Source organism: Zonotrichia albicollis, chromosome 5 (genome assembly GCF_047830755.1).
Source record: "Zonotrichia albicollis isolate bZonAlb1 chromosome 5, bZonAlb1.hap1, whole genome shotgun sequence".
In the NCBI taxonomy this organism is placed as follows: Eukaryota; Metazoa; Chordata; class Aves; order Passeriformes; family Passerellidae; genus Zonotrichia; species Zonotrichia albicollis.
In genome coordinates, this window is record NC_133823.1 from 40,256,235 (window position 1) to 40,276,844 (window position 20,610).

Here is a 20,610-nt window from a genome sequence, read left to right on the forward strand (position 1 = left end):
ACTGCACCTGCATTGTTAGCTGTATATAATGAGTGTCCTCTTCAGCAAAATAGAATCCTGATACCTTAAGGAAATAATTTATTTTCCCATCCTGTGACTTATAAAAGTTACTTGTAGCAAGTAACTGCAAAAATCTAAACACTTCAGAACTGCATAAACGTGGCAGAGGAGAGTGGGAACCACTGTCTTTCAGTGATATTTGCTCCCTATATTGAGCCATTTAGGATTTCTACCAGAGTGACTAAAGTGCTCTTATGTTCTTCATGCTTCAGTGGTGTGACAGAGTAAATCATCATCTCTGTGTAGATCATCAGTTCTGTATTAACTGTGAGAGAAAGACATTCTCTTATGAATGATTCAGAATACTAGTTTTGAATTGCTTATGTTTTCTCTTATATAAAGATGAAAGTCCAGACAAGAAACTAGCTTTGCAAATGGAGGTCAAAGCTCTTGTGCTTTTTGTTGAGAATTTGTCAATGTTTCTATATTGTTTTGTCCCAAAATGTTTTCATCCAGCCCCTCTTGCTGCTTTTCCCCTTTCTTTCCTTCCCTTAAGCAAACTGTACTTGGTGCTCTTGTCTTGCTGGTGATTTCCATTGCTTATTAAACTTGTCTTTTCAGCAATACCAGTTTTAGAAGCTCCCTGGCTAATAACAAGCAAACATCATAAATGTGTTTACTTGGGCAGCTGACGTCCTTTTTCAATGACTTCTTCCCAAAGTTGTTCTTTGATCACATTGGGAGCTATAAAATTACTTCTGTGTGTCGCAAAGCAGGGCTCTTAAAAAAGGATTCTAAAAGCCTGAGATGTTATGGGTTGCTTAACTGTTCATATCACTTTTTTCCCATCCCCCTGAAGAATAAGTGAAGTACTGGTTAAATGTCTGACACTGCAGTTTAATACAGCACCACAGAAAGATACCCAACACACTGAATCCTACTAAATATTCTAAATCCAGAAGTCTGCTGGAGAAATTTTATGCAGGACAAGTATGTTAAATGTTTGTGTCACCCACCAAGGAAAAAAATAGTTCAGAAGTAAAGCCAGCTTATCTGTTCTGAGCAAGAGAAGTTGAATAGCTGGAAACCATTCGTCATGGGGGATTTTAAATTTAATCATGTTCCTGTTTAAGTCAATGACATTCTGCTCCTGACTTAATCTATTCAAGACTGAATACTAAATGACCTGCCTGATGTGCCTGATTTCAGTCTTAGTAGGTCATAGCTTCAGTAGGCATGTACATGAAAACTGAATGGAGATTCTTATTTCCAGGTGTTTCTGTGTTTGTAAGTACAATTTGTACTCTATGCAAGTCTCATCCAATGGATGTGTTTACAATAGCTATAAAATAAAGACAGCACTAGGAATTTCAAAGGTAGACTCAGTAGCAGAAAGGATCTTCCAAGCTCATCCAAAACCCTGACCCCCCAACAACAAAAGAAACTCCCAACCCAACAAAAAACATGCCAGAGTCAAAACAGGTTAACTTATATGTGATGTTAACATTTAACCTGTGCATATATTTAATAAAGTATGAAAAAAATTGAAATGGGGAGTTTTGCCCCAAAAAAATCAAAAAAAAGAATAACTGGGGTGCTACTGAATAACAAATGCATAGCAACTTGTGTTCTACTCCACTGTAGCAAGTGATGCTGGATTTTGTTCTTCCTTCACTTAAACAGATAATTATATGTGAAGGATGCCCCAAGTATTTGCCAGTAGGAAGTAAGTGGAATTGTTGCTTCAAGCTCAACCTCATAAAAGAAAATGGGAGAGTAAATTGGTGGCGTAAGTTGGAGAGTAAATATAAAAGACATAACAAATAATCTCTACCAGTACTACTGCATATTCTAAGTGTGCATTTTTCCCATTTGGCATATCTAATAGGTGAAAAGGATCTGGCTGCAAGTTCTATTGCTGTGAAGTAGGTTAGGGTTTGAAAATGACAGGCAGCTACACTTACACTTAAAAACTTGAATAGCTTTTAAATTACTTCAGGGTATTTCTAATATGGTAAAGCAAGGCTTATACTTCTAAATCTGCCTCTCCCAGTTTTGCAGTTTGTGCAGATGAATCTGTTACTATAGTAGAAATGGCTTGCAGCATTCAGACAAATGAAGTATTACTACTTATTCAGCCGTTCTAATCTGAACTTCCTGAAACATACATCAATAGCTTTCTTTTGTGGAACATACCATGACATTTCAGTGGGAGAATGCAATGTTTTGAGTGTCAGCCAACTGTCTCACTGTCTTGTGTTAGTTACCCTTCTTTCTTTGCTGGCACTAAAAATTGATGTGTGAAGGAGAATAGAGTTTCTTCCATTTCTAGTTAATTTCATTTTATGTTAAATAATGTGTAGATTGGGACCACAGTTACCACTCTTACTGCCGCGAATGGCAAGAAATAATGATTTCTGTTTATAGATATTTGCTATTAATTTAGTATCATGTAGTGAAGCAACATTGCTAGTGTTTTTCTTATTTAAAAAAAAATTGTAATCTCTCAGTATTTCAATGCATACAAATAACCTGGATACAAAGGTGATGGATATGATGTCTTTAGGGAACTTGCGTTGTTCCAAACAGCTCTTGACTGTTTTGCTCAATATCATGCCAAAACGTAACTTATTTGGAAAATTATTTGCAAGCAGACCCTATCTCTCCTGGCTTGTCTTTTAGAAAAAAAATCTGTGAAGGCTGCACTGGTAAAGCAGTCTAGCTGGAATAGTGTTGTTACAGATAAACAGTAACAAGTTAAAAGCTGTTGTTGTAACAACTAAAGATCTTAGCACTATCACCAGCACCTTTCTAACCATCTCCACCAACAAGTCATGGAGTATTGTGTCTGTTCTTTCTCCTACAGGGACAACAAAATAACATTTGATCTGGTGAAAAATGAATATATTGGCAGTGTTACTTATGTCTTAAAATAGTGTAAAAAAGCCCCCCAAGAACAACATCCCATTTAATTTTTTCTGTCCAGATACTGAAATGTGAAAATAACTCACCTTAAATAACCTGAGTTGTATCTGCATGATGTTGATGTATCGACATGATGTTGCTTTACAGTTGCTATTTACAAACCTTTTATTGGTATCACCTTTACTGATGTGTAGTAATTGTAGCTAGGGCATTAAATAACCTGGAGTCCTGTGTTCAACTCCTGGTTAAATTTATAGTTGCTACTTCTTGTCATGATAGTGTGCTGCTTGTACACTTATAGCAAGTAAAAGATCTTCCTCGGGATCCTTGTGTAAACAGTTTGTATGTGATGTTATGGAAATACTTCTAGTTAGGCAGGAAATAGAACGGCTGGGAACATCTGTGGTGAAATTCTTTTAATGAAAGCTCATCCTTTTCTCAAAGAGAACTAGCAGTCCTTCAGTAGAAAAGTCACAGTATTTAAATTATACTCATTTATTGCTTAACTTCTGTAAGAATAATTTTACACTTTCAGATATTGCTTATATCAGAAGCATCTAAGTTATTAAAATGTTCTGTTTGTATTTATTACATGAATAGACTGTGCTAAGCCTTGTCAGCTATTTTAAGTATTAAAACAGGATTATTGGAAATGTTTTCTGCAAGAGAATAATTGAACTTTCTTAGAAAGCCAGTTGCAATTATTCTACTCCAAATAAAACAGAAGACTAGAAAAAAATTTGCTTTTCTTAGCCTTAAACATGGCTATGTTGTGTAACAAATATAATAAGGCTTGATTATTTCCACAAATATTACTGTACAATCTGCCACCTGCTTAACTCACTTATCAAGTTAAGACATTTTGCCAGTTAAAAAGATTAAAGGTCCTGATATGAAATGAGTAGCATAACCCTATTAAACCTGTATTTCACCAGGGACCTCAATTAGGATTTAATGTAAAGGAAAGCAAGATGTGTGTGTAATGTGCTGTGAATATTTATCTTGCTGCCTTTGTTAGTGGCACAAGTAAAGGTGCTCATATTTGGAGATTTTTCTTGAGGATTGACCTCACATATGGATTTGAATCCTTGTGATATGTTATGGGTATGCCCCAGTGAGCACCACACTTACCTCAGGTGTCAGCTCCTCAAGAAGATTGTGTTGTCTTCTTTCTCTTCCTCCCTCCCAGCCCACCCCCCAGTTAAGCCAGAATCTGTCTGCCATCTTTGTAATTTGTTAGCTTGAACAGAAGAGACTCAGGGGCACATAAAGTGCAAGGAATGATATGTTGATTGTTTTAAACCTTCTCCATAGGAACTGAATGGTCTCCACAGTAAGCATGACAAGCAGTCCCTCCTTGATGGAAGCACTGGTAGCTGTCAGGCAACATTGCCAAAATGGTCTTCAGTTGTGCAGCTTGGTTAGGAGTGGCTGGAAAGAGAAGTCCCTTAACTGCTCAGCAAGCAGCCGAAGGACTTTGTGCCTCTCAAAGGGTGGAGACATATTTTTAGCTGATGAAAATGGTGGATGGTGCCCTGTTCTCGGTTTTGTTTTCAGCTTGGCAAGGTGTTTTCAAATAGGCTCCGAAATGTTGCACTAAGGGCGTTCCTGAACAATGGTGTGCAATGTCCCGGGCACGTCCCTGGGGGGATATCTTTGCTGTTTAATAGAAGGAAACCTGCTTAACATGACAGGAAAGACACAAATAGGTCCTTGATGTGTGTCTGCCAAGCTCTATATAAGCACATCTTGTGTATCTTTTGAAAATGAGGATTTCCAGCAGTGCTTAGAGCTGGTACGAGGCACTTGAGATGTGATATTTTCTGTATTGAACTTGCAGTGAAGCATGGAAGATTGAGTTCACATGAATGATTTTAACCAGCAGCAACTGAAGTGCCTCTATTAAGATGCTGTTATATTCTGTTGACCAGCAAATGGTTTTTCAGTGCTAGGGTAGTTTACTTTAAAGTTTCAAGTTTAGCATTTCAAGTTTAGTTTTAGACACATGTTCATCTACCTTGGTATTCCTTAAAACATGCTATGCTCCTGTCTCCTTAAATACATTTTCCTAAAGTTGTGAGTTTAATTTTGATAGTTTAATTTTTCTTTTATTCTTCAGGGACTTAGTGTTAATTGTTCTGATATATGTAATCAAAAGGATGAAAAGCACAAGTGCTTAAATTTCAGATTAGAAAAACAACTTTCACTTGTGTGAACCAGCCCAGTGGAGGTGATCATGTGCAAGAAATATTTTTAGTGCTTTAGAAAATCAGTACTGATCTAGAGTAACTCAGAGGCTTAACTGAGCTGTGAAACAATGTAGAAGTAGGTAATCCTTTACTTAGACACAGAAAAGTTTATTGCAACTTCCCTTATGTGATCTTACCATGGTAGTCATCTGCCAAGAGGGTAATGGTATGTCTCTGCCCTGTTGTGTGGAAATGACAGTGCAAATTAACACTTGGAAAGTAATTGCTTGGTTTTTTTTTGGTCATGAGAAAACACTAAATCTGGGACTGATCCTGAACTTGTCAAATGAAGTCAGTGCAGCTGGGGAAGAGCAGCCTGCTGAGTTACCATTTTGGGCTGTGATTAAATCCAATCAGTAATGACTGGGGCCAAGTCACTGATTGATGCCATAGTCAACAATGTTGAAACCACTGCATCAGTGTGTTATGCATAGCCCCTAAGAGTGCTAGGACTGATTCTTGAAGGGATTTGGGAATTTGATCAGTTATTGTCAACTTTACTTTTCTTAGTTAATTTCCAGCCTATAAGCTTAGTCATGCCTATATCATCACTGAATTATTATTTTTTTAATCCTTGGAAAAAATTCACGTACTAGCTTTGTCTCTGAATTGGGTTGTACTCTATTTTATACTCAGAAATTTGTGACTTCTCTTACAAAATGAATCTTTATGTACCAAAAAAGAGAATTTGGATGCTAACTGTTAGTTTTGTAACTTGGTATTGGAATCTGTGGCCAGCAATTTTTTGAGGAAAATGTTACAATTTAACTTCTTAGTGATCTTTTGGTAGATAAAATATGATTATATTGGATAACTTAGCCCTGATTATAGTGCTTCCTACATGCTTAGAAATGCTGTCACCTTCCTTTTTAAAGAACATTTTTTAAAAGCAAATTCAGATTAAAAATCAAATTTGCATTATCAGCAGATTGATTTTTAATCTGAATTTGCTTTTAAATGGTTATAGAATTTAATGAACACAAGAAGATGTGTTTCAGCTTCAGAAACACTTTTGGTACAAAGGCAATAATGCAGGCAAGGCTTTGGAGGCTCTCTAAATTCCCACTGTCTGCCCTACTTTTTCTTCCACAATATCCTTTAGGCAGGATTTCGGTGCCATAGCTAAGTCAGTGACATTTGTTAGAGTCATATAACATCAGCTCACACTAGTATGATTAGATAAATAGCTTCTGAGTTGAAACTAAAAGCCATTCTGTCCTCACTATTCAAGATAGCTGCAGATACTGCACAAGGAAAAATGCTGCATATTAATGTACTAGTCTTGTGGTCAGAAATGTATTTTTCAAGTCTCTTCTTTTTACAGTTGTTTTCAAAGGAAGATTATGATTCTTTGCAAATTACTAAGCCTTACATATGCTCTTCTCTGAAGGACTTCAAATTGCTGAGGAAAAAAAATCAAGTTCTTGAATCTAACATTAGTCTGAGCTAATATATGTTCTGACTGTCAGCTAATGTGTTAGTTGTGAAGAAAGAATTACCATATTGAATTAGAAGCAGGCACAATTGACAAAATGAAGTTTAGTGATTCAGTCAAAATTCCAAATTCGTTCCGGTTTGATTGGTTTGTTGGTTTTCTTTGCCTTTACTGCAACAAAGTAGACCTCTATAGCACATCAACAGAAAGCAGTTTGCAAATTTAAAATATTAGTTGTATATGCTATCAGGGTCCTGTTTGGAGTTCTTCTGAGTCCTTTCTTGGGTTCTTGAAGCCAAGTTTTGTATGTAGATATAGATTTAACTTATGATGCAAAAAATTAAGTCTGTCTTCTTCTCTTACTTGGATTTGTAAGTAAGTGTCTCTCCCAGTCACTTTATGTTTATCCCTAGCATAAATTATAATGCTTGCCAGCTCTTTCAGAAGGAAGCATGTTAAATAGTTGAAAAACAATTAAGCTGTTCTCACATCTGACTTTCCAGAACATAGGAGACTGTTCTGCGTGCGTGAGAGCAGAAGAGAAAACTCAGCTAGCCTTTTAGTATCTGTGTGAAATGTGGCATGAAGAAAAAACTCAGGTCAGTGATTTCATCTATGTGAAATCAGGTTGGGTTTCGTATGGAAGAAAACATACAATGAAAAAAATGCAGCAAGTCTTACCTTCTTTATGATAACATTTTAGGTAAAACTTCTGAGCAGTAGAAAACTTTTTGAGGTAAAACAGTTGAGCAGTCTGGTGAAATGCCTTTTGTGTCTAGGTGCTATTTACCTTGCTTCAGCAAGGAGTGATGTAAATGGTTTCAGGAGGCTTTTTCCAGTCCTGTATTCTTGATGTTGAGCAAGGTGGTGTGGACTGTAGTATTAAAGAAGGAATACATTCAAATGTTACAGTTTATATGGCTTCCTCCTTTCTGGCTGTGTTTAAGCCATTTCACCCATGGTATCATGTGAGGGCTGGGATTTCACAAAGGCTCGAACAGGAAGAGCCTGTATTGGCATCATTCTGCTCTTGGGTCTTGTGTGAGGGTTTTCTACACATGCCTGTAACACACATACTCTCTGAGTGTATCCAGGGAGGATATGGAGAAACAAAGGGATCAGGATTTGTACTGGGGACACAGTTCATTGGATCTGGGAAGGTTTGCCAACAGTGTGAACTAATCATGGTGAGACCCCTGTCCCTAATGACTTTGGGTTCTAGTTTTGTGGACAGAGGCTGCAGAATGAAGGGCAAAAATGTGCCATATCCTGTACTTGCAATGAAGCAGTAGAGGGCACCAGACAGTAAGGAGCAACTTTTTGTACAGGAGTTAGGGAAAGAACAGACTGAGGAAATAGGAGCAGAAGGGAGAGACACCAGTCTTCAACATCACTCCTTGCTTGGGCTTGGTTTTTGGGGAGTTGTGTACTTTATGGATGACAAGGCAGAGCTGCAGCTATAAGAGAAAGGAGAACTGGTTCACATATTTCTTTGCTTAATCAGAGAAATACCTGAACTAGAAACTTACTGAAACACAAACCCCTTATGTAAAATAAGTATAGCTTCCAGTATATTGTATATTTTAAAGCTAGAAAATGCAAAGATTTAAGGTTGCCTGTAATGTATATGATGAACTGATGTAGCAGAATTCAGATACCTAAACTGAGGATACTACATTGAGATGTAGTTTAGTCTTTCATTCAGTCCTCGCTGGCCAAAGCATCAGCGCACTGTAATAACCTCATGCAATTACTTTCCATCTTGTTGTCATCTTTTTCATTAAAAATGGATGACAGTGGGGTTTTTTTAAGGTGGATGAAGTAGTTTTATTAATGTAGATATGGTCAATCCCTCTCATATCAAAATACCCATGCTCTAAGCTTTCTAGTACAATAAACTAATTCTGCCATCTTCCTTTTTTTTTCCCCCCAGACAGTGGTATGTAGCACTGTATGGGTAACTAACATGTGTTAGGCTTTGTCCTAGTTCAGAACAAGCTAAAAAATATAAAAAAAAAATCAAGCATCAATATCACCCTTGGTTGTTTGGAAAATAACCAGGACAGCCCTGATGCACTGGTAGCCTATCTGGTGAGTGTTAGAGTTGTTTCTGTGAATTGCATTGCATTCCAAATTTGTTTGTTTGGTCATCTCTGAATGTGTGGTGAGCTTATTAATGTTTTTCTTTGTAGTAGACATGTGTCACATATTCATGCTTGCTGTTTACTAGCTAGATCACACACAATCATGCAGAATATTCTGAGGTGGAAAGGACCCACAAGAGTCAGTGAGTGCAGCTCCCAAGTGAATGGCCTTAGAGGGACTGAACCCACAACCCTATCATGCTCTAACCAGCTGGGCTATGAAGACTTAATTCAGTTCTACATATTACAGTTCCTGTTAATTTGACAAAATACACTGTGAATGCAGAGGCAAAATCACTTTGTATAGTAGGTGGTCAAAGCCTAACTAGTGTTTCTGTAAAACATGCCTGCGCTACATAAAGTAAAAGATGTGATGGGAACCATAGTGAGATTTTAGAAGAACATAAATACTTCTGAGATTTCCCTTTTCATTATTGTGTGTATAAAGATAATATCGAGTTCTGGCTGAAAATGAGGAATGAAAAGGGATGGATTTAAAATGTTGCACTGAGGCTAAAGTCAGTGCTGTAATAAAGTCGGTGGGTGAGGATAGACAGAGACTTCAGGAGCAGTACTTCAAACTGAATGCCTGGAATAACATGTGATGACTCTGCACTCCCCCTCCAGGCTGTACCGCATTTAAAAAATACATGCTGAAGAACCTTTGTACCCCTGAAAAAAAACAATGCAGAGAGATTTCTGCTGTGTGTATTAGTCCAACTGCTGAGTCAGTTGAAGCATCTAGGTCAAGTTTCCCTACCTGCAGTTAAATTTTGTTCAGTTCTTGCATCTTTCTTAAAAGCCTCTGTGGTGGTTGATAGGTTTCTTCAGAGCAGCTTGAAACAGATTTGATGACAGCTGAAATAAGCTGGTGTTCCTGGACATGGGCTAGTACTAGACATTAAAGAAGGGAAACTCAAGAGGTTACAGTAAGAGCAGAGGAAAGGGAGAGCTGCTGTACTGCTTTAGGAAGCATTTAGTTGTCTTCTTGGGCTTCACACCATGTTGATGCAGGGCAGATGCAAGATGAGAAGTGCTGTTTCTCGTCACCCATTTGCTTTGAGCTAAGACCACAGATAAAGAAGCCTCTGAGGTACAGCATTTTAAGCATTTCAGTTGAGCAGATGATCCAGGTACAACTCTGAAGAATGAAGTCTCTTGCTGCAAACTAGAACTGGCTCCTGACTGGCATGCTTGAAGTGTGAACAGAGCAAGTTGGGACTGTCTGCACCAGCTTACACAGACAGGCCTGAGGCAGAGCTTAGAAACAAAACATCACTTCTTCAGGAGTCTGTGTTTGTACAATCATCAGCCAGGACTGTGAGAGGCACAGGAGGAAGGTGTATTCACCACTTGCCAAGATGGATGCGGGCAAAAATTACAGTTGACGAAGCTGTGGAGGGCCTGGGGGGATTTGAAGACTTCCATCCAAGTCCAGCCTTGCCAGGCTGTCTGCAGACGCCATTAATTTAGTTTTATGACTGCTATCCCTGTGTGTTTCTCCGACCTGGCTTATATTATAGCCCAGAGCAGGAGTTTTGGAAGAATTTAAGGTGGTAATTTACAGCTAGCTGAATTTCCAGGTCCTCTCAAACGTAGTGTATGTACTGCTGCAGACTAAACCCAGCAGCTTCCTTATTTGCATGGGTGTTCTTAAGGTGTCCTCTCCTAATGGGCATAGCTTGTCACAAGGCAAGCTTTAAAATTACAGCCATGAGATTAAGTGGCGAATCAGTCTTCCTGTTGCATTGCTCAAATAACTTCTACACCTTGTAATGGGGGGAAGGCATAATTGGAGCTGTAGAAATAGGGGTGCTTTGTGTTTGCTGGTTGGAAATTGTCTAGAAGATTTTTTTGTCTCTGTAATGCAAAAGAAATACCTTAAAACAAAACAAAAGACACCCACAAAAAAACCTCAAACATATCTCACACAAAATAGACCAGATTTTATTTAAGTAAAATAAGTCCCTTTTTGTTCTGCCCTAATTCTTAATGTACAACTGAGAGGAAATCTTCAACAGTGGTTGATCCATGTTACTCTATAAAATCGGGAGTTTTTTTCCTAAACAGGAAAAACTATTAGCACACTTGAGATGCATCAAGGATAGAGACATCTCAGCTGGAGCAGAAGCTGTTGTGCAACAGGTGAAATGAGTAATTCTGAGACAGTGAATTCTAGGTTCTGAAACTTGTGCATTGATGCAATGTTCTCCATCTGTTGTTGGCTATCAAGTATTCCAGTTGAGAGACATGTTGTAAAATTTGGAGGAGGAGCAGCTTCTGTGGACTTAAAATTTGCTTTGTAAAAATTTGCTTTGTAATTAACCTATAAATTTAATTTTTGGTAAGGTTTTAAAGAGTGTCTTTCAGAGTGGGGAAAAGTAAAGGAAATCTGTCTGAAATCTATGTCAAGAAGGTGGTCTTTACAAACTGACAGGATTCCTTATGATCAATCAGCCCATCTTAGTTTGAGTGAGGAGGGTACTGAACACATTGACTGCATTCTGGATGGAATTAATGTACTCATATAGAGCAAGAGTCCAGCTTCCAAGGACAGGTTTTCTTCAGTGTATTACATTATAGCAGAGAACTCTTGGCAATTAGGGTGGGTGCTCACACTTTGAAAAAAGGAGGCTGCAGCTTTTGGATTTGGTGATGCTGGACAGGAAGGACAACTCCAGTACCTAATTTAGTCACCTGAGCTGTGTCAGCCAGACTTTCAATGTAGCTTATGTAGAGAAAGGCTTCCTTCAAGCACTTATTGATGTTGTAGTTAGAATTCTGCTCTAAGTCAGTATCTGCAGGAACCTGTTCCACTACAGAGGGACTAAGGGGTATCAATTGGAGACTTTTTTTTGTCCCCAAACATTTTTAATGGTGCAGGTATTTTGATTTGGTTTTGGTCTTTTGGTTTTGTTTTTTTGTTAACCCAGCTGAAATCAGTGCTTCATGGAATCACTCTTTGTGTAACCATACCTTTAAAATCATCAGAAAGTGAAATTATGCAGGATGGCACTTGAGCTGTTTATCTTACTATAAACACAGGATTCATGTTAGCTGCCTGAAGTTTCTAGGAAGATTTAGATCTTGGAGGTTACGTGCATGAGTCTGGAAATACCCTTCCTTTCACCTGTTTTCCAGCTTTATCACAACAGAAACAGTGGAAATAATTTCAGATGGATTTTGCTTCTGACAAGGTCTTCGCATATGGTTCACCAAGTGAAATTTTTAGTAACCACTAAGGTATGGTGAAGAGTGGAATGAAAATTTACACTGCTCAGCTGAATCACTGCAACTGATGGTCAAGGCATGCAGAAGTACTGCTGCTGCTCTTACCTGGCTCTCTTCACCTACCTAAATCTTCTGTCAAACATGTTACCTGGATTCAGATTTCAGTTTGGGCTTCTGCACCCCATGTGCTAGTCTTTAGTGGTGACTGTGTGAATAATAATGCTTAGGAGCTCTTGGGGTAGCTAGGAATGGTGCAAGGAGCCAAAAGGGGAGGAAGCTATGTCTGTGGCCTGTGCTGGGAAATCCCATCAGAAAATCCCGTGTCTGGCCTTCTAACAGGTGATGCAGTGACTTGGAAAAAACCTGCAGCATTGACTTTGTGTTTATCAGGGGCTGTGATAGCAAAAGAGTTGGGGAATACCTGCAAGCCATGAGGTGCTCTATGAGGAGGGCACATCTCTGAAACCTTCCTGGTCCCATTAGTGTGCCTGGACTAGTGTAGGAGGAGCACTGGCAAACCAGCAGTAAACTTTCACTGAAAGCAAGAGTCCCCAGATTGGCCTTTTGGCCAGCAGCACTGTGGTGATTTGGAAATCCTGAACCTTGCCTGCATGGGCTGTTGGCATTCCTAGTGATGCTTCCCAGCCCAAAACAATGCTGAGGGGAGTTACTGCAATTATTGATGGATAGCATGGGTTTTTTGCTCTGGGATCATCACTGCCTCTTAAAGCATCCTGGAGTAAGGACAGGGCCAAAGGTCTGGTGTGTAAGTTCTCCTGAGTTCCAGGTTGTGTGGTCTGAGTCCTTTTTCTGCTGGGTGTCACGCTGAGTATGTGCTCACCTCTTTGAAAGCAGAGACTGACACCTTCTGTAGACCAAGATCTACATGGTATTGGTAATTTTTTTCAAATTGAATCCAGTGACTGTGTAATTAAACTGCTGTATAACACAACAGCCAGCAGCCCGGTGCCATTAATCCACCTGTTTTCACATGGAGCCTAGACCTTTTAAGAGTTTTGTGCTTAAAAATAAGAAGCCTTAGCTTTTCCAGAGAAAAGTTAACACTCAGACCTTGTAGCTAAAAGGCTTGGCCTCCTTAACATGGCAAAAATATCTCATTAGCAATTTTCCCCATATTGCTGTGATAAGCCTTTATTGTTTGTGGATTAGAGGGTTTCCTCAGGAACTGTGTTCTTCCAGAGATTGCCAGAAGGGTGTTGCTTGCTGTGTGAATAAGGAGAGCACTCAGTGAGAGTGGGGCATTATCAAACGTGTCCACAGATGTACACCTGAACCTCATATTAGCAGGACAGGTGCATAATCACCTTGTTGAGTATACAATTGAAATAACTACACGCTGTTGAACTGTTTGGCTTTCAGCTCCTGCAGGCAATTCAGGCTTCCTTTGAGCCTTTGTGTCGTAAAGGAAGTGCCAGTGTGTTCTCGCAGAGTGTTTGGCTGCGTTGCAACAAACCTGGTTACTGATGCCCAGGCATATTTTGATTGATGCACAGATCAAGTGACTGTTGGGAGTGGCTTTTGGGGTGACGTCCCACATACAGTGATGTCAGCAAAAGATTTTAAAAAATTCAGGTGTGGCATAATCTGCCAATTAAACTGATTAGTGCTCTGGCTGAGTCCTGAGAAGGAGCTCTGACTACAGCCCTGCCTGTTGAAGTCTTTCATGTAGTGCCTTTGGCTCACCTTGTACGAGACTTTTACCGAGTGCCTTCACTGCAGGGTGCTGCAAATTGTGGCAGGATACCATCCCAAGGCTGTGCTAGCTGCCTTGCCATCAGGGGAAATCTGATACTTGCTCACAGATGTCCCTGACTGTGTGGAAGCTGTGACACTGGAAGAGGTCCTGAAACTCCCGTGGGATCGGGATGGAGTGCATCGCTGCTCTGTTGGCAGAAGTGAAAGCCAGCCAGGAGGCAATGCAGGCTGGGCAGAAGGCACTAAAGCATGATGTGGAAACATCTCAGAAGGAAATCAGAACAGTGCTAGCACTGCAGAGGAGCCAGCAACAGGTGAAAGAAGATCTCAAAGCAGAGGTGAAGTCCAGTCACTTGGATATAAGAACTGTGCTTGAGGAAATCCAGAGAGTAAGAGAAGAAATGGAAGCTCGATTAAATACTCAGGCTGATCTGGTGCTACTGATCAAAGAAGTGAGCACCAATTTAACATGTGTAGACAAGGCTTTCCAGAAAATGGAGGAGAGGCAGAAAGTTTTTACCAACCTGCATCTTCCCATGAGAGAAAATGTTGAGCAAGAATTTTTCTTTGAAAAATGCTTACACCCGATGCACGTGGGTTTTGAAAGACCTGTGGAAGCTAACAGTTTGGATGATGAATGTGAAAAGACTGTGCTTGGGGGTAAGACAGTTGTGACTGTAGGTGTGGGGAGAGAAGTGAAGTTGTTTCTACTTGTGCTTGTCGAGAAACTTGTTTAGTCTATTTTGAATGCTTTTAAAAAATTTGTTTTTAAAATCGAATCTCTTGCCTAAAATAATTTGTAGTTAGTGTAGATACTACTACACATAACTTCCTAGTACATGATATGCAAAGGAAGGCTTTGATTTGGCTCTTCAATCCAAAAAAAGTGTGTTAAGAGATTTTTCTGGTAACCCAACAACAATGCACAAGATAGGGAGGCTCAGGAAACCAGTAGGACAATGCAAGCTCTGAGGTAGCCAGCCAGACAAATACTGTGTCAAGCACTGGGCAGAACCCCAGCACCTAAATGTAGCTTTGTGGAACACACCCTATGTACTGACAGTTGTGTATTTCTTGCCTCTGAACAGCTGTGCATGAGAAACAGTTTGCTTCACAGAGAAGCTTGGAGTGGGTCTAATGCTCTCCTCAGTGAACTGAAGCTTATATATGCTGTGCCATCCATATAATGGCTGTGGGGGGAGTGAGAGGATTTGTGAACCTTTTCCAAGATCCAAATCAAATCATCTGTGAATGATTCAATCATCAAAAGGCTTAGTCTTTGCAAAATCACTGCTATTTTTCTTCTTTACTGGTGTAAAGGATAGGATGGTGATTCTGTCCATCTGTAGTACTATACTACATGCAGTACTAGAAAATCTGATTTTCTGTCTTCCAACTTACCAAGCTTTCCACCTTACCAAGTTTTCTATTGAGTAAAGGGGTTTTGAGCCTGCTGGAGAGGAGTCCAGAACCTGATTTAAAGGTGGAAATTGTTCTGTGTTACAAGTCTGACTGTATAGAGGTGGCAGGTGAACCAGCCCAAGTGAGAAGGGCTTGGGCTGTTAACCAATACCATCTTTGAATTAGTCTCTGTCATTGATGTGGTGGTATCATTAATCAGACTCATGATGCTTTTGTCTTAATGAAAGCATGGCTTTTGTTTTGACACCACAGCATGCCTTCTATACAAATCTGGAAACGATCTGTCATTGCCCAGAGGTACTCAGGCCATAAATAAACATCATAGTGTCAGTGGTGTTAATCTGTAGAGGCAGTTCATGCTACAGAGGGCTCATGCTTTTCAGCATTTGAAGTGGCTGTGTATAGCACATGTCTATGATAAAATTGCCAACAGGAATGTCACTGAGTTTCACTTCATGAATGTTTTTTGTTCAGCTTTTTTTAGTATAGTATCAAGGGCTGACTTGGTTGGATGCTTGAATGAGCTTCTTGGAAAATACTTGGTGGTCTGGGCAGCAGGATAAAAGCAGTGGCATGAAACTGACAAAATGATAAGGACTGGCTGAACTACAGAAACAATATTTGGAGCCTTTTGTAATTTGTCATTAGCTGTTGTATCACTGTATTTAAATGAAATTTGTTCATTAGGTAATTAACTGTGTGATGTAATTTTTCCCCAGCGTAAAAATTGTCTGCAATTGTTCAGGTTTAACACAGCTCTGTCAGCGTGGTGGTTGTAAAACTAATTTCAAATATTTAATTAAATTATGAAACTAGCATCTGTATCAGTGAATTTACCCAATACTCCTACATCAAGAATAAAGCTCTTGTTCTCTATTTGTCAAAAGTGGAGCATTCAGGAGGGGAGGTGGAATATATGAGAGAGTAGGAGTATGTAAGGCAGTAGGGAAGGGAAGAACTGACTCTACATGTTTATTCTCTAATCTCTTTTGTTCCCCCACCCCCCTCCTTCTCGATTATTATTTGTTGTGATTTTTGAAGGAGCTTCAGAAGGTAACCAGTAGTTTCCTTCACACAGTATTGTCCATAAGGTTGCTGAAAGTTTGCCACGGTTGCTCTCAGATGTGAACTGGCATTTGTGTAAAAGTGTCTACTTCAAAGATGTTGTTACACAGTGAGAGAAGAAGTGGTCATGTTAGTTAAATAATGGTAAAAATACCTAGAAGTGGCAGCCAACCTTGATGCTTTTGGCCTACACATTTGTATTTTGATTTGGGTTGATATACCTTTTAATAGCTCTAATATTAAGCTTCACAATGGTATGTTTCTAATTTTAACAATCTTTAACAGTCTGCATCTCTGAGCAGAAGTGTATGGAGATCTCCAAGAATACAAGGGCATTTGAACATTATAAAGCACAATATGATGACACTTCTCCAACTAGCAGAAATTCTTGCCCAGAGCAGATTTATCTGGAAAATTAATAGGCTCAAGAGGCACTTTATACCAGGCTCAGTAAGGAAGGCATAAAGGACGTTAGTATTTTGAACAGGAAAACTATTTTCAAAGACTAAAAAAAATGCAGGCTGTGGAAGACTGATATATTAATACAATGCTGATGTGTCAGTCAGACTAACATTAACTGAAAATTAAAGCTTTTGTTCTTAATACTTTCTCCAGTTGTGAGATTGAACCTTGCACTGCTGGGATGATTGTAGGGTCATTTGACAACCTTCAAACCAGGTGCTTGGGATTCAGAAAAGATTGACTCTTGTTGCTTAGTTTGTCCCCTTATTTTTTTTTTCGATTGTTCAAATCTTTCTTTTATCCAGATCTCACCTCTCAGGTTTTTTCACTCAATCATGAAGAAATCTTGTTAAGTTGAAACTGTACAAAGTAATCTGCTTAGATGTCTTCATTAAATTGCCAAAGGATATTTGTCTATTGCATCAACCTTTTATTGCAAAATTGTTTGCTCATTCCCTTTGTGATCAAGGGGGGAAGACTGGCCCTATCTGCACAGCAGTACTGTGCTCCCTTTCCAGTCTGAAGGCAGCAGAGAAACCTGAAAATACAGTGTTTGAGTCAAGTGCTGATTTATGTCATCTGGTTTTCTCTGGCATGAGATGATTGTGTACTGTGAAAGCATTGAGGTTGCCACAAAACTTAAGAGTATTAAATCAATAATGTAATTTCAGGACTGTGAAAATATATTGAAATATATTACATTTTAGAGCTTTTCTAAAGTCTTGTCCTTGTGACTGAAAACTGCTACCTTTAAGAAATGCTGCAAGACCTCTAGTTAATAAAGCTCAAGCCTCAGCTACAGAGAGGAGAGTTTTTACAATTAAAATTTTGAAAGGAAGAAAAATAACAAAGGAAATGTAGAGAAAATGGTTTTGTATTCAGCAGTACTTTAGAGTGCAGGAAATATGAATTCTGTGTTGCACACAAAAGAGGACAACTCTTATTTTAGAAATAAGTTACTGAACAGATAGGAGGACAGATATCTTGCGTTTTATGAAAGTATTTTTGCAAAGCCCACTGTGAAGAGTATACTGAAAAGTATGCCACAGAACACATGATGGTGAGGATGAAGTACAGAACATAGTATCCAAGGTTGTGGTGTTAGGAATTAACAAATTGATAGTACCTGCTCTGCAATGCTACTGAAATAACCCTTTCTCCTAGTTAGTGTTTTAGCAAGTGTTTGTAGGAATTTATAACTGCTTTCTTTTGCACCTGTCTTTACATTGTGGTGAGATTTCAGCATGAAATGTATATTGATTCGTTGTTGTTGTTCTCTTAGTTGACAAGGGCAAGCAGCGGAGTGCCAAGAGCTCATGCATACGGACCCAGGCTTCCACAGATGCACGTTCACCTGGCACTAAAGCAGCCGAGTTGACACAGTACAAAACCAAATGTGAGACCCAAAGTGGAATTATCCTGCAGCTGAAAAAATTCCTGACGTCCAGTAACCAAAAGTTTGAAGCATTAACAGTTGTCATCCAGCACCTGCAGTCTGAGGTAAAAACTCACAGCTCATCAATCTTGGCTTTAATTGTTTGAACAATTAAACAATTGTTCTCTTCTCAGCAAGGGCTTCAGAAAATATTAATATACTGATAATAAATTTTGTGTTTCCATTCCAGTGGTTTCTGTTTTCCTGTGGAGGTTATACTTCTAGCATTAGTTAGCTAGAAAAAGAATCAAACCCACGACACTGGGCTTTGTGGCCTCTGCACGCTTCATGTGCTCTTTAAAAGAGTTTTTAAATGTTTGTAGTCAGAGAGTCCTTCAGGGCTGAGTAGCTTTCCAAGTATGTCCTTCAAGTTCTGCCCTTGTAGGAAAGACTAGTTTCAACAGATAATCTACATGCCCTTGCTTTGTTATCTGACATTGTATGGAAGAGTATTTAAGGGGTGGATATGTTTTTGAGCAACTCAGAATAAAGTCTGAGATGTTACAGTTTTATTTATTGAATCCTGCATTGTTGATGGCGGTCTTAAAATTACTAATAAAAGTACAGAAATGCATCTGGAATTATAGAGTGGAATGAATTGGATGTGGCTTAATCATAATTTTTCTAATCTGTTTGAAATATGTGATGACTTAATAGTTTGATACTACAGTAGGAACTGTTGGTCTGCTTTGAAAACTTTTGAGAAAAGGAAAATGTGAAGTCAAGAAAATTATAACAGTTATGTGTTTATACTGCATAGCTGATGCAGTCTTTAATAGCCATTACTCTTGCATTTATAACTAATGTTCTAAGATTGGTATCAATTTCATTTCAGCTCTTCTGCTACATGGTGGTTTTAGAGTCTGTTTACAAAAAAGCACTAAATTGTCTTAGTATTCGGGCAAAAATGTAACATTCTCATGGGATAATATCTGCTTGCTTTCATTTAATCTAAAAGTACTGCATTTATCTCCTAGTCTGCTTCAAGTCTAAGAGCAGTGGCTCTTAGCCAGTTTTCTGGGATTGATTTGGTTGGTTTTTTTTAAACTCTTGGTTGAAACACCTTTCCCTTCCTGAGGAACTAGTTTGAGATCTTCAAAGCAATTTGATACAGGATTTTTGGATGCCTGTCATTAACATGATACTGTGAAACTTTAAGTGAAATTCTCCCTGCTAAACTTCTGCGCAGTCTTCTAATTACAGTAGAAAAAGCACAATGATTTTTTCAGTAACTCTTACAATTAATGTCTTGGCCTAGTTTCTTCTCTCCATTATTTTTATTGCAACATTTTAAAACTCGCAAATACTTTATAAGTGTCATGTTTAGTAAGAAGAAGACCATCATACTAATTTGATTTTTCTAGGCTATTTTACAGGTTTGTCTAGCCTAAATGTGTGGTTTTTTTAAAGAATATTCAGGGGTTTAAGGAAAAAGTGATTTTGAAGGTGGGAAGAGAGAACTGCATAGAAGAAGCTAGTGATTTTTCTCCTTATTCCTCTTTGTTAGTCTTTTGCAGATGGAAAGAAAAAATATCTCTGTCAAATTATATAAAATTAGTAATCTTGGACAGTTAAGTTTGAGCACATGAAATTGAGATAGATATTACAATAATACACTGATGTTTTTTCATACCAGTTACTGATTTTGAGATTGCTCTCTCCTTGCCTGGGGTAGGACAAATATTCATTGCCCTACTCTTGTGGAAGTACCACAGGGATGAGAAGGTCCCTTCTGCCATGGTGCTGTAAGGAATACTTAAGCACTATTTGTTAGTTAGCTGTGGCAAACATCCTAAAGGATTTCACTGTTCAAGGGAACACTGTGAAGAGTAGTTTTAATTTTGTTTGCTTGTTTGAGTTTTTTCCTTTATGGTGAGGGGTGGAGTCTGGTATAGCTAAGAGTCTTAGCTGCCCATATGATTATTTGTCTGAAGTATCACGTGGGGAACTCTTTGATGTAGTTTTCAAACTCTGGATAAACTCAGAGAAAAACTTAAGTTAGACTTTAACTCATGAGGTAGGTTTTCATAGGTTAACTACTGCATAACCTACGGAAAGTAGCCTCAGCTTCTGTCTTAAAAAACAAAATAAAAAACATACTTAGCTGATTACACTAGGAACAAAGCTGTGCTTCCATTCTTCCCACTGGAGCAAGTGTGAAGTGACATGATGCAGCCTAAGAAACAGCTTGCTGGAACCAGAGGGAGGACCTGCTCTGGACTCCTGCGGTGCTGCGGTGTCCCTGCAGAAAGCCAGTTCAGCCCACCACTACCACTACCAGAAAGCTAAACCAGCCAAGGAGCATTTCTCTGCCAGGTACTGACATGGATTGTCAGAGCCAGTGTGAGGGTGAGATGGGGTGAAGGACAGGCTGCCTGGCCAAATGGAGTAAAATGCTGCAGTGAGCACTTGGGTCACTTCAAGGCTGGGCAGCCCAGCATGAGCCTCTTGGCAAAATCTGCTGCAGCCTCTGCTGCTTTATCTCCAAAGCTGAGGCAACTGGGATACGATTTGCTGTTAGATTTG

The 20,610-nt window shown here is 39.0% G+C and overlaps 1 protein-coding gene across 6 annotated transcripts in view; it reads left to right on the forward strand.

Annotated features, from left to right (window-relative positions):
- MTUS1 (microtubule associated scaffold protein 1) overlaps nt 1-20,610 on the forward strand; it is a 116,776-nt gene that overhangs the window by 70,888 nt on the left and 25,278 nt on the right. For all 6 annotated transcript variants that reach the window (XM_074541438.1, XM_074541437.1, XM_074541439.1 and 3 more), the window contains one exon: nt 17,932-18,149. In XM_074541438.1, the coding sequence (XP_074397539.1) occupies nt 17,932-18,149 (218 nt within the window). The remainder of the gene's footprint in view (nt 1-17,931; nt 18,150-20,610) is intronic.